Raw genomic sequence first — 15,250 nt, 5'->3', positions numbered from 1 at the left:
ATATTTCAGCGGTCTTACGAATTGGCAGCAATGATTTCAACAAGCATTGCTTTTGCCAGCTCTCTCCCTCTCTCTCTCTCTCTCTCTCTCTCTCTTTCTCTCTCTTTCTCTCTTTCTCTCTCATTTTCTCTTGAATTTCTTTTCTCTTAATTTCCCGAGATTCTTCAAATCTAATAAAGATCTGAAGAATTATAGATTTATATTATAAAATTATGGAATTTACACAAAACGACTTCGTAAATTATATAAAAAAAAGCAGGTGGAGAAATTATTTTAATCAAGGAAGAATAAATATTTTTTTTCGTGAAGAAGTGACTGTCTTGAAAGGCATTGTAAAGAAATAGAACGCTAATAAAAATCAATAATTTTTGCGACCGAAAGAACTTCTCGCATAGATATTAGGATTATGATATTGACACATTGGAATAAATATTTTTTATATCGATTTCTCATGGTTATCAAATATACGTCGTGTGGTGAGAATATCCTCTATATTTCTACGGAACCGAGGAAATAGCAGTCGATAAGCGAAATCCACGCAGAGAATCTTGCAATCGACTATATAGATATACGCTCGCATTGTATGCTTTCATGTGTGTACGCGCGTGTGTACGCTACCTATATAGATATAATATGATACACATATACATATGTGCTATAGTATATACAGTGTGCCATAAATGAAAGTTTACTTTACAATTTGTATTTGGTGTTCACATTGAAAAAGTTAAGAATATAAATTAATAATTTAATAAATTAAACTTCATAAGTATAATTAAGCAATTAGAAATGTTACTTTTCTATTAATATGGAGTGGATTTCATTTCTATTAATATGGAGCAATTAGAAATGTTATTTTTCTATTTAATACGGAGTGGATTTCACTTCAATAGAAATTATTTTGATGTTTAATTATCGGTACGTCGAAAACTAAAACTGGAAGTTAAAGAGCAAAGAGAGAAGATCTTAAATCGTCTGTGGAGAGATCGATTGCAAATTCCCTCGAGAATTTTGTAATTACACGACTAGTTGACGCTATTTTACGGACACGCTGTATAGAACTTTATACGAATCCGTATATCGAAAATAGATTTCGCACCCTCCTTCAAATGGGGTTGGTTTCTTTATTCCTCTTCTTCTTTATACCTCGACTCGAGAATTTAGCGAGGCACATGCCAGGGAATTAATAAGACCTTCTCCAAGGGGAGGGTCATACCGTGCCATGGTGTACAAATGAATTGTCATGAATATGTAAATTGAATTTTGAGCTGGTCGCTGAGTATTATGCGTGACGGCCGACAGGATAACGATGGGGGCGCGTCACAGAGAGAAAGAAAGGGAGAGAGAGATAAAGAGAGAGCGAGCGATATGCTGTTTGTGCTGATCATATTCAATTTCGTTCGCGTCAATTCGAACGGAATGACCTAGTTAATTTTTTTTGTTTTGCTACGAAGAAATGATAACCGGTCGCTGCGGCTGATGCGCGGGGCGTGCATTAAAGAGCCTGGTCGTTATCAAGCTGCTTGTGGCATGTATGGAGGGCGAAGAGTGCAACTGCTCGAGCATAAGAGAAGCCAGGTTACTCTAACAATAAGTTATATTAGACAGGAAATCGTAAGCACGACGCGGAAATTATTATTGCACGTTATAAATGCAAATTACCCCACTGACCCCTTGAATTCTTATTTTCCCTTTTGCGAATTTTTAAAAATTTTTCATCTCGCATTTTTACATTTTCATATTCCCCTGAAAAACACATGAGTGAAAATAACTGGCTTTTTAGTTTTAGTTTCTAATTTACTTTTACTGATATATATATATATATATTAATCGCGTAGTACTGTGTTTTGGTATACGCATCTCCGTGTTTTTCGGAAATACTCGAGAAATAATAGTACGATTCTTTTTCTTATAAAGCTTTCCGCGCATTTTGCGACACATTGGGAATAGAAAGGATATCCCCGCCTTTTCTTGGTCGTCCAACTCGTAGTGTTCTATGACCGGTGGCGGTGGTGGTGTACTGTCAGGCAGAAGAACGTATAATCCGGAATTTCGCCGCAAAGGCGTAATACACCGGAGCGTTGTAGTTGTAGACCACCGAGAGATGGAACTGGTGGAAGGAGAATTTTCCAATCGCCGTTTCTCATGGGAGACGTATCGCGACTTCCAATTTATTCGTGGCGCAAATAGAATCGCGAGTACGGTAATGAAATTAGGATCGACAACGAGATTATAAATGCGATCGACTTCACGAATGCATTTTACGATTGAGCGAAGTTACACTGGCATTGATGAAGTGTTGCTCGAGCGGTACATCGAACAGTAATTACGACCGTTTCTAATGCACGAGACGAGTCTCGTTCCATGTTGCCGTTTCACACAACGAAAACAAAAGCAAATGTTTGAATTACGTCCCCCTCTCCACCGGTTCGTGCGATTTTGTGCAACGCGTGCTCCCGGTGCACCATTATTTAAGCCCTCTACCATTGCGGAAACACGAGACAGCGCGTATGTCATATACTTTCGATATAATAATATCGACTACTGCGCCGTTGTAATCATCTGTTTTCACTCGTTGTCACGATTTAGCACGATGTCACGATGATAAACAATTGATTCGCACTAGTAGAACCTATTATCCGGAATGATCATCCAGAAGGTGCACAACACATTTTCAATGATTGATTTAAATAAATCTAATTTTATATAAATCCTCTGTCAGCAATCTGTGGCTTTAAATACCCAAGCAAAATTTCTTTCTTGCATTTCTTCGTGGAGAGAAGGAGGCGATATTTGGTATCCCCCCCTTAAAAAAAGTTGACAGCAGAAGGGTTTCGCTGCCGAGCGACGCCGCGGCCGGTTTCTGTCAATACATGTTCAAACAACAACTAAATAAAGTTTGTGTCCTAAACGATCCAGAAAGCGGATGACGTTAGGGTTTACCAGCGTAAGTAAATGTTTTTTCGTTTTTTTTTTTTTCACTATATTTCTAATAATTTTTGCTAATTAAAGCACTTCTATTATTAGTAGAGCATTATTTATAAAATGGCGAAGAGAAACGCCTAACAATATAACACTTTTTTACTTTTTATTTATAATTTTTTTTTTATATTTGAAATAATATATGTATACTAACAATTTTTACAATAAAAATTTATTTCGAAGTGAAAGAAAGTTAAACTTAAACTTAACTAAATTAAAAGTTTTGGAGCTAAACTAAACTAAACTAAACTAAGAGTTAAGTTAAACTTTATTTTTCTCTGTATTTAATTTATGAATAAACCCCTCTAAAATTTCATTATTTTTATTTGTTAAAACAAAATTATAATTTTTGGAGTCGACCTAAATGAGACTACGTTCTTTTGAAAAGTCATAGTCTAAAGTACCAAAATCCTGCAAACATTTTTGTTAACATTCATTCGTTGCAAAGTTATAAATTTTTAAACAAATTTCCATTTTTCCCCATTTCAAATTTCACTTTGTATAAACAATTGGGTTTTATATTTGGCTTTAAAACCTGTTGGATATTGTAGTAGAGATGTCGAGTAACTCATTTTTTTTTTTTTTTTTTTTCCAAGTCTAGAACATAAAAATAACATAGGGTGGACTTAAAAGCTCCTGATGGAGGGTTAAGATTATTCTTAATTTTCTTATAATTCAAATGTATTTAACGTTTTTCAATTAATACTGATTTATAGTTAGTCCTGTATAACAGAATTTATTCCTCTATCTGTGATTAATAATATTTTACCTCGAATTTCACATTTTCCAAGTTAATTAAATTTCCATTAATATGATTGCACTGAAGAGATCACCAATAACTTTCATTTCGAAAGAAAAGTTCGCCAGAAAAGTTTTTTAATATTTTTAGAAAATATATATGAAATATATATATATATATATATATATATAAAGCTTTTCTGTCTTAAAAATGACCATCTAAGATATGTTAAAAATTTTTTTTAAATATAATACGATCACAGTATATCACGAATGCCGCAGATTTAAAATATAAAATAAATGCTAAAATAGAAATTGAAATATTTCCGAATTTTTAGACATTTTATTATTGTTATTTTTAAAACATTTCACTTTTAAAACATAATTTTTAAGGTATCAGATTTTTCTCTCTCTTATACTCCAAAACTTTTAATTCTTAAAAGCTACGACAAAGTTCTATAAAATACGACGTTTAATTTTTTTTCTATTTCCACTGTGCCTTTATTTTATCTCGTGGAATTGTCATTACAGAAACCATAGCTGCCGAAACAACATTGTCTCGACAATGTCGTCGTTTTATGTAGGTTGACATAGTTCTCGTTGTAATTTCGTTGCCCGCAAGTGGACTTGAGTATAATACGATTCCGAGAGATAATTCATCAAGATTTCATGATCACGTTAAACTTATCTCGTAACACAGTATGCATCATTTTCACCTATGTATGAGTGTATTTTAAATATTTTGCTTTACACAATATATACATAAATATTCGCACAATATACGATATCATACCCCAGGTTTTAATAATTACATATCGTTTCTGTTAATTTAATAAATTAATCATGAAACGAAAATTAATAATATTATATGAATAATGCACGGAATTCGTGCTCTGAATTATTAAATTGCAAACGTTGTTTATTTCGTATATTTTATGCATACAAGGCATACTATCGATAATTGTCTCTTTATTCTTTTTATATCAATGCTTATTAAATTACTAAGTTTATTAAATTATAACAAGAACTATAACAAGAAAAAGAGATAAATATGTAATATTTATATAACGCGTAATATTTTAATAATGTATTCTAGAAATTAATTATAATAGAAAGTTTTGATATAAAAAAATATTAGTTTACAAGTTCTTGCTATTATTAATGTTTACTTGCTACCTATTAATGTTTACAGCGCAGATGAGATTAATTTTTACTGTTTACATGATTTTATCTTTTGATTTGTTATACAATTTCTAATGTAAATTACGTACATTAATAAATATAGCAATCAGCTGATACTTACACACAAATTGATTACTAATTATTAATTTTAATTATTGCATAATTATTTAATGCTTTTTAATGAAAATTTTAATAATTATGATTACTCCAACTAAAACAAATTATTAAATTTAATATTATATACAAATATAAATTTAACAGATAAAGTTTATTTTTATTTTATGATAGGAATATAGACAAATTAATTGATTATTATTATTTCCTATACATTTTTGTCACGAGAAAATTGTGTACTTTTAATAATAAATTAAGGAACAAAGTGAGTTTGAGCCGCGATTTAATTTTCTTTATTTATTAAAATCATGATTCCTAAATGATTAAAATCACGCAATTTTACTTCTCTCGAAAAATGTAAAAATTTGAATTGAAAAAGTGACTTACGCGAATACTTTCAATTAAAGCAAAGGTAAAATTTATTCTTTAAATGCACAAAAGATTACGCGGAAGATAACGCGCAATAATAAATCGTCGAAATTATAGCTTGAAATATAAGGAATAAGATATTTAGGGTAATCCAGAATGTTTAGGTTGATTCAACTAGTATCATGTGTTAATATAACTTGAAATATAAAGTCAAAAGAACAAATATAAATGTAAGTATAGTGTCAATTAACATTTCTAATTTATCAACAAGTAACACACGATGAGTCATTTTAACTTAAAATTTAGAGTGGATTTTCTGGGACATGTAAAAAATGTTAAAATTACGTTTTATTTTTTACTGTGTACACGTAATCAAAATTAGGTGTAACTTTCTAGCATTTTTTGTCATTTTACTACATTACAGATAATCATGTAGGGTAACTCCGGTATACGCCGCAGCTAAGGGAAACTTAATTTATCGAGTACTATTTACTATGTTTAAGGCAAATGAATTATACCAATAAAAACTTTATACTGTCTACTACTATAAAAAAATAGAAATATAAAATATTCATTCTTCGTATTTAATAAAAAAACTTTTAGAAACTCGCATTTTTGCCATATATCCCAGAGGGGTGGGTTATGGGTAAAATATACGCCTTATAAAAAATTACGAATAATGTTTATAAATAAGGCAATAAAATGTCATAATAAGTTATAAAATGTATAATAAGAATTTGTGTTATTAAGATGTTATTAAGATGTAAGAATGATAAACAAATTATAAAACTGAAAAATTTTAAAAAGAAAATATAGAAGAGCGATAGATGATAGATGCATTAAAGATTATTGTTATACGATCTAAAAGAAGAAGGAAAAAGAACACACAGGAGATTTCGAGTTTTACAAAGTGTCTGTACTATGGCATATATCCCGCATGTTAACTTGCCGTATATCCTAAACAGGAGGGATATACAAGATATTAAGTTAAACAAAAAATACAAGAGCTATGCATTTGTATTTTGCTGTATTCCATCATTTGCTATCCCTCTACACAGTCTACACTTATGTATCATAAAATAACCATTAAACCTTTACAGTAATCATTTTACGTAGGTCGTAACACAAAATCGCGCTTCTTACTATTACGATGAGAAATCGATTCAGCTCACGACAGTTTCGTTAATATTAACAGTAAAGAACTGAAATTACAACACAATACTAATATGGCACATAACAGAATAATGGCGAGCAAGTACCTTTATTCCTTCTATTTTTTCTGACATCTGCGGCGTAAAACCCCGCGCGGCGTAAATACCGGAGTTACCCTATTATTTATTTTTTTACTACGTTTTACCATTTTCTATATTAAATGCATTCGGGGCATCATGGGACGCCCAATGCTGCGGTACCATGGATCACACACGCAACCAAGGTTGATGATAGATATTATTTTTGATTGAAGAAAACATGTCAGAAGTTAGTTTTTCTCTTAAAAAATGATATTTCAGTAGTAGGTTCTGCTATCTTGTTTGTCCTGCCCAATCCTGAACAGTGTCATAAGAAAACGTATAAAATAAAATTTCGTTTCAACTTTTGTAATTTTGCGTTATTTCTTGAATAAATAAACCTAGTTTTTGTGTGTGATTCATAGTGTCCCAGTGACAGACCCATGATGCCCCGTATTTCTAAAAAAAATCTGTTTTAATTTTGTTCTCAAAAACTAATCAATATTTGTCAAATACGCTAAAAAATATACGTAGTGCTTTAATTTAAAAAAAAAATGAGACAAAAAATCTTATATTTAAAAGTACTTTTCAGAGTTTGATATTTTGTAGCTCATGGTGCCCCGGTCTTCCCTATATAATATTATCGTTGGGTAAGTCGGCTAACACAACCATCGTATTTGCAAACAGCGCGCTGTGTGTGAGTACTTAGCGCAAGGTTGCCGCGTTATCATTCACGCGGTAATGCTTGAGCGAGCAGGACAAGTCGCTCCGTGTATCAACACATAATGTCTCGAAAAAGTTTTAAAAGCATGCGATTATTCCTTACACAATAAGCGGCTATCGAATTAACTCCCGCGATAGAGAATTCGTTAATGTATCAAGAAGAAATTGAAGCGCGATAGGAAAGAATGAAGGAAAGAAGAATTATAAATTGATCGTTATTGGGATATTTTCAAATGGTGATCATTCCTTTAAATTTGGTTAAATGGCATGATAGAAATACGTCTACTTTCAACTTTTATTGATTTAAGCTCACTATTTTCAAATCGCGACCGTAGAATAATACGTGACACGCCGAATCGAATGACACATGAATAATGAAGAACCGCGATATGTACACATACACTGTTTAATAATAATTAACTTGAAAAGGAATTATTTCATAACGTAATAAACATATTTTATAACGGTACAGTTGTTCGCTTCTTGCGATGACACGGTGCAGTGTTCGTTTACGCGAGGTCGTCGCGCTTAACATTCGCGCGACGAAAGTCGAACCGGCAGGCAACGATGCGAACAGCTTTGGTGTGCTGTCGCATTACTTTCCCTCGCATGATTATATCCTACCGATCCTACGAACATTTAAATTATTAGAGATTGGTTAACACCTACAATTAACGATTTGTAAAAATATCGAGGTGTGTCGACTATTCATCGTATAGCAGATATTTTGCGCTATCTAAGTATTTATCACAGTGATTAAAAAATCCGAGTTATATTCAAACGTAATTAAAAGCTATGATTATAAACGTTTCTTAATACACTCACTGCAGTCATTGACGCTGTGATTTTATTTTATATATTTATAGAAAGGCACGAGTTTTATAACTTGTATTTATGATTGCTGCAGCTATATCTAACAATAAATTGATTTCAAGTTCATCAAAATGAGCGTTTGAACGGAATCAAAAATAGTTTTGATCCAAAAATGAAACACATATAAGCTTCAGAGTACCAAAGTAGACGTTATTAGTGCGCGCAAGATCCTATTTAACTTATGTTTTCCGAGTACGTGCCATAAAAAAACAAAGAAGAACGGAAGAATATGAAAGGAGAAGGAGGAAAAGCCTGGAAGGCAGATGGTGATGGCGGAGCAACTATGGGGTAAATAATTGATTTTTATATAATAATTCATTATATATATATATATATATATATATATATATATATATATATATTATACATATATATATATAAGAACAAATGTCCCGATTGACTCATCAACGCTCAGCTTAAACCCCTAAGCCTATTATAGAAACATGAAATTCGCGGAGTATATTTCTTTCATTACGCACCCACTAAGAAGGGATTTTTGGAAATTCGACCTAACGGGGTGAAAAGGGATAAAATGTGTTTTCACGAATTTTTCTCAATATCTCTTAAGGGGAGTTTACACACGCAATGATTAGTGGCGACAACTGACTGGCATTCATTGGCGCCAGAAACCGACTGGCAAACTCACAAGTATTTACACAGTGATTGACGTATAATATGGAAAATATTTAACATTTATTAAACACACAGTAAATGATAGCAAGCATATAACTTCAAATTTTGAGATTATATGCTTTGGCCAATAACCGCCAGTAAACGCCACATTACTAGCGCCAGTTTGTAATATCAAGTGTTTATACATGCATTTTTACTGGCATTAGTCGATTAGCGCCACTATAATCATTGCGTGTGTAAACTCCCCTTTAGGCCCGATGAGATATCGACTTTTTGCTTGCAAAGGTTACCCACACAAATGCTTAAAAACATAATTTAGGATTTCGCCCTAATCAATCGTTAAAGGGGCCAATCTAGATTCGGGGATGAATTATAGTATCCTTCGCATACTGCGTTATATAATATATATATATATATATATAAACAATACGGGTGTATCAAGCTAGTAATAATATACACGTGTATTTCATTATTTGCAAAATTAATTATTTATATTTATATAATTATTTATGTGCGCAATAATTGTTTTTTTTAAATATTAATTATTTTGGCTACTGCTATAATTGAAGTATATTGTTTGTATTTTACAGTTCAACATAATTCGCAACGTAGTGTACCTACTCTGCTGCTGCTGCCGCATCGTATCGGTGAGTAAATAATTTTTTTCAATTTTCATTTGAGATAATGGTTTTGTGAAAATTGAAATTGTAACAAAATGCTACGGATAAATATAACATTTCACAGATCCATTGCCTTAAAATGGATAGGCACTATGACAAATTAATCTTAATTATTTAATCCTGAAAAATGATCATCCATCGTTTTATTCTGCATATGAAAATGTACTCGAACATACAAAAAATCTTGTAGAACTTATTATATTAATTCAGACATTTTATAACCTTATTACGTAATAAAAATCTAGTTGCAATAAATATACATATAACTTCAATTACTGAAAATATATAATCTAATCAATTTCGCAAGCATAAACAAAAAATGATAGAAAATATTTTATGAGTAGAATAAGCTTGGTGAATCAGTAAATCATAAATCCATTATGCTTTTTTGCCAAGTGCTCTACTTCAAATAAAATTTTCAGGAAACACGAAAAGCATTATGAAAGTATTATGCATTAATAATGCTATTCGTGAGGAAGCATCAACTATATTATAATTATATAAAGATTATAATTATATAATTATAAAATTTTGAAATTTGTTGCTTAGATAAATAATGAATTATAAAAAAAGAGAAGGCAATGAAGTAAAACTGTATCAAATAAAAGGTTGTATTTTAAAAACATTTTTAGAATAAAGCGTTTATTTAAGTTCCTTCATGGTGTTTATAAACAATGAAAATCGGAGACAACAAGTTATTTATAATATGTATGTATATTATAGGTATTTATATAAAATAAAAATTAATCCTCTTCTAAAAAGAGTCTTTATAGAAAGTGGAAAAATTATTAGCATCTAGCTTGTTATTTTATTTTATTTTCTTTCTTTCTCATTCCCAAATATACTTTTATTAGAATTTGAATTCTGCATTCAGTCTCTCTGTATACCTGTTTTCGGGATTAAAATATTATATGTACTGGTTCGAAAAAAAGCAATAGATTTTTTCAGTATGCACAAATGGATGCAAGAAAAATAAAATTAATTTTTTTACGATTACAGGATATGTTTTAACTAATCTGTTTAACAAAAAGACTTACTAATAATTTTATCCTAATCTTTTATCCTAATTTTATCCTAATCTCTCCATCGTCTCAGTTGCAATTGGGGCCGACCGTTTAACGAAACGAAGCGAAAGAAAAGAAAAAATTATCGTGACCGTGGCGCGAGTCTATAGGGAAGACTGGAGCTATGTGTCCACATTTTACGCTTTTTTCAAGTTTACTAAAAAAATAAAAAAGTTTACTAAAATTACTAATAAAGATATTTGGCTAAAATTTTAATAGTATAACCCTTCAACCTTGCTATTAAAAAAAAAAAAATTAAAATTGTTAATTTTTTAACATTTTAAAGAGGCGAATTTTTTAAGTGGACAAGTCAAGCGTAGACAGATAGCCCCATATGCGGGGCTATCTATCCTCATAATAACAAACACATTATTTACATTAATTTTTGTACTTATTTATAATATTATTTATTATTAATATACATATAATATTGAAAAAACTGCCTAATCGTTGGAGTCAGAGAAGTAGTAGGCTACACTTTGTATAGATTTTTTGACAAGTTTCCTGCGTAGGACTGACTTTTCTTTATATAGGGGTGGCATCAAACTGATTTTCAGTCCGTTGCAAAATCAATGTGATGAGTTTCTTTTGTCCCCTCAATTCTTTAATCTTTTTTTTATTTGGGGCCTTTACTTTATTTTCGGCAGCGTTTGAAATAGAAAATACTCAATAATTTCAGACAAACTCATGTATTTAACTTGACTTACAGTAGTGAGAGCCCGAACATTTATTCCAAATTCTAACGCTGTTTTTACGAAAAGATTCTCGATCGATTTTTATTCTTTTAATCGCTCTAAGTATAATTTTATTAGATATGTCTACCTTATCTGTCTTAAGGAAAGTCTTTCTTTTGTAGTTACGCAGCATTATCTATTAATAAAAGAACAATCCGTCATTAAAATGTGGACACATTGCCCCATCAAAAATAGGACAAATAGCCCCGACCACGTTTTTCAGCCTTTAACATGTTGCCAATTTTAGATTATGCGAAATTAAGATTTGACGCTTCTCACACTTGATAACTATATATTAATTGATAATATTATGAATTGCTTACTTTAATTTGAGTTAAATTACTGTCGCACAGCAAATTTTTCGACCGTCGAAAACTGTGAATAATTGTTTTCGCTTTTCTTTTAACGTATATAGCGTCTGCGAGAAGCATCGCAAAAAAACAAACAACATTTAAATCTCTTACGTAGGGCATTTTTCAAATACTTGTTACAATGGTAGAGACATATGTCTCTTAAAACTTGAGATAGCAGTGGACACATAGCCCCCGTAGACAGATAGCCCCGGTTTCCCCTATTTATTATCCATCTATATATATTTATTGAAGTTTTGATATTTGATAGACTTTATATTTCTTAAAATAAAGTGAAATATATATGTGCATAAGAAATCAAAAGATAAAATCAGTAATACGAAATCGATATCATTCGATATGTAAAAATTAATAATAGAAAAGAGATCGGGGTATACGTAATAAGGCCTAAGCATGTGTAAACTTCATATTACCAATTTTGATCGCTTATAATTCGAAAAATATTATAATTTTGATATTTTCATATTGAAATTATCGATTCTAATTAATCCCCAGATACGTTATTGAAATATTACATATTAATGATTATTTACACTCTGTTTAAAATATTTAATATTTGATTAATGTTGTTTTGAGATATTGGAGTGAAAATCTATCTGTATAAGAGTTTTATTTGACTTAATTGACGTTCACTCTTTGAAAACTTCTTGATTTTATTAATTTTATTATTCTTATAGCAACTCGGTTAATTCTCATTTCATCAAATAAAAGAATATGTTATTATATCCTAATTATTAATGTTTTTGATACTAACCCCGTTTTTATAAAATTTAATTTACACACATAGCAGATTAATTTAGCCAAACAAACAAAAACAATTATTGTCATATTAATTTTATATTCTCTCATGTGCACCCGTTTGCAAAATTAAACTTTTACTGTAATTCGAATCGCCACTATCGCAATTTATTAATTGTTGAATTTATTGTCTGATATGTGATAAAAGAAAACTCTGTTTAATTTTTATTTAATTTAAAAAAAACTAATTCAATAAACGAAAGATAAAACTAAAAAATTGCGTGCAGTGATCGTGCTTTTCCGTTGTATATCGTCTCATCTCAATTTTATTTACATACAATAGTTTAAAAAAAACATTCAGAAAAATTTTATATATATTTTCATCGTTCACTGAACATTTATTTATACTTGTATGTTTTTATTTTATCAATATTTCGTGGATATTGATATGAAGCAACTTGCTGAAAATAGTTTGCCATCAAAATCTCTATAACGACAATCACGAAAAACGACATACACAAACGTGCGCGAACGCAATGCTAATTATTTATTAAGCGAGGCTGTTAGGCTTGATTACCTAATCTCTCCATCGTCTCAGTTGCAGTTGGGTTGCCGACCTTTTAACGAAACGAAGCGAAAGAAAAGAGAAAATAGTCGTGACCGTGGCGCGAGTGCAACGTCGACGAATATAGTGTTTGCCGGCGTGGCGTGGCGTGTATCGAATCTAGTTCAGTCACGTGGCGAGACAATTTATCCGGATGAACCAAGGCTTGTCTGCCTGTAGCCTGCCTTTTCCTTGCTCGCCTTGCTCGTCTTACCTAGAAATAGCTCGTTGAAGTCGCCCTGTCCGCCGATGAAAACGCCGTAGTGTATGTTGAGCTCGAAAAAGCGACCCGGTAGTTGGGATCTCGTCGTGTGTATCACGTCGATCTGCAAGCTGATGTTGGCCTCGCGTCTTGTCAAATTGACCTCGTGCCAACTGAGGTCGTTCAGCGTCAACCCGCGGGCGCTCGCCATCTCGTTCTCACCCGCGCCCAGATTAATGTGAACCTGCGACAAAAAACAGTAGGAGCGGGCGCTCGTAAAAGTCAGTCTCATTTTTACCGGAGTTATTGTGCGAACGCGCCGCTACCGCAAATGGGTTTTATACGTACGCGACGGTACAAGTGCATTCTTGTTTTTTGTTTTTTCTCGGTCTTTTTTTTTGAGGCCGGTTGTTCCTCCTCGGAATAGAGCTTCGGTTTCCGGCCGTAGACCCGGTGCGCTTTATGCCCTTCCGCGTCAGCAAGCTAGCGTCGTGTAGCGCGTAAAAAAGAATATTATGGAAACGCGTAAAGAGTTTTCACCGGTGAATAGCGAGAGAGAGAAGGAGAGATGCGTGTTTAGGAGATTTAATGAACAAAGTAAACGACGGCTGCGCGGAAAAGCCGCTAGAAGCGTCCTCCGTCATAATGCTGTAAGGTAGCTCGGCTTCTTTGCGGTCTCGCAGCGTGATCAAAAAGTTTCGCACTCGCTGTAAAATAATTATATTGCAGCTGCACGAGAGCGGAAAAAAATAGGTCGAAATTCGATGAAAGTCTATAAGCGGTAAAAATATTTTTAAATGCAAACTATAATCGCTTTTGGAATAAAAACGGATATTTTTTAATATTGGCATTGTCACTGCAAACAGGTGATTGCGCAGGAGCGTTTAATTTTTATCTCATCAAAGATCGTTAATTTGCAAAAAATTCGAAGACTTCAATTTTTCGTATTTTCGAGTGACACATATAAATATATAAAAAAGGCTAGATTGCCAAAGTAGGTGTATACCAAACTCTCGGCATACGAGGTTTCCTGGCGCCAGTCATGCCCCGCAAATTCTCCGACAGCGTGAGCTGACAGGAATCCGACAGCTCGAGGTTTCGTGTATTCCGTCTGCACTTGAGGCACTCGCACAATGAGTTTGCACACCGAGAGAATGAAGAAGGCAGACAGCTAGACAGACAGTGAAAACGGCTTTCGGTCTCGTGCGGAAAATAAATGTCGAATCCCTCCGATCGCTCCGGCGCGGGCGTCCCCAATTTTCCCGGCGTCTCCATATAATGAGAAAAACGGGACGATCGCAGTTTAGCGACGTCACCGATAAGATACGTCTCATTTTCGTCAAATTATTCCATATTTACGCGTAAGAGCTGCATACGAGGCAGAGATGTGTACCGTTATTCCCTTAAAACGCGTCGTGCGGCAACAGCTACTTTGTAATCGCGCCACCGGAGGATTCCTAGTTACGCGTGGTGGATTTACAATACATCCACTGGGGTATAAATTCCAAACTCCCCGTGCATATTTAGATTCGCGGAAGTCACCTAAATCAACCGCTGCCTGCTACACTGTCGCTCGGCATTGTAGATGCTCAAATAGTTATGGATCGTAGCATGTTTGATGATAAATTTTCTTATGGCTAGATAAATATTGTCTAAGATATTTATATAGGATTTGATTTATACATCAGGAATCAAGATATTCTGGAAAGGCATAAAAATGACATAAACTTAAATGCACAAATATTTATTTGATAAAAATTATGCAGCTACGTATGTACAAACTTATTCAATTTTTCTATAAATTTATGGTGATTATATTAATATTTTATTAATATTAATTATAATATAAATATTCTATTAAAAACTTAAACATCACTTTATTTATATCTAAGAGAGAAAGATACAGGGCTATATAAAAATGTTTAATGCGTAAATAATCTTTTTTTGGGAATAGAAAATAGAATATAGGATGGCTGTGTTGTAGATAAATGCCATGCCTTTCGAAATACTTTCT

At 32.4% G+C, this 15,250-nt stretch overlaps 1 protein-coding gene and 1 long non-coding RNA gene across 7 annotated transcripts in view; one reads left to right on the top strand and one right to left on the bottom strand.

Annotated features, from left to right (window-relative positions):
• Positions 1-9,490, top strand: part of LOC112464818 — a 29,845-nt gene extending 20,355 nt beyond the window's left edge. Inside the window, exon 3 of the long non-coding RNA XR_003041955.1 lies at positions 9,434-9,490. This is a non-coding gene — a long non-coding RNA (uncharacterized LOC112464818). The remainder of the gene's footprint in view (positions 1-9,433) is intronic.
• Positions 1-15,250, bottom strand: part of LOC112464815 (chondroitin sulfate proteoglycan 4) — a 47,209-nt gene that overhangs the window by 17,076 nt on the left and 14,883 nt on the right. For all 6 annotated transcript variants that reach the window (XM_025032035.1, XM_025032036.1, XM_025032037.1 and 3 more), the window contains exon 4: positions 13,249-13,480. In XM_025032035.1, the coding sequence (XP_024887803.1) occupies positions 13,249-13,480 (232 nt within the window). The remainder of the gene's footprint in view (positions 1-13,248; positions 13,481-15,250) is intronic.

Source organism: Temnothorax curvispinosus, unplaced genomic scaffold (genome assembly GCF_003070985.1).
Source record: "Temnothorax curvispinosus isolate PA1 unplaced genomic scaffold, ASM307098v1 QBEX01014594.1, whole genome shotgun sequence".
In the NCBI taxonomy this organism is placed as follows: Eukaryota; Metazoa; Arthropoda; class Insecta; order Hymenoptera; family Formicidae; genus Temnothorax; species Temnothorax curvispinosus.
The sequence above is the reverse complement of the archived record's forward strand: the minus strand, read 5'-3'. Positions and strand labels throughout refer to the sequence as shown.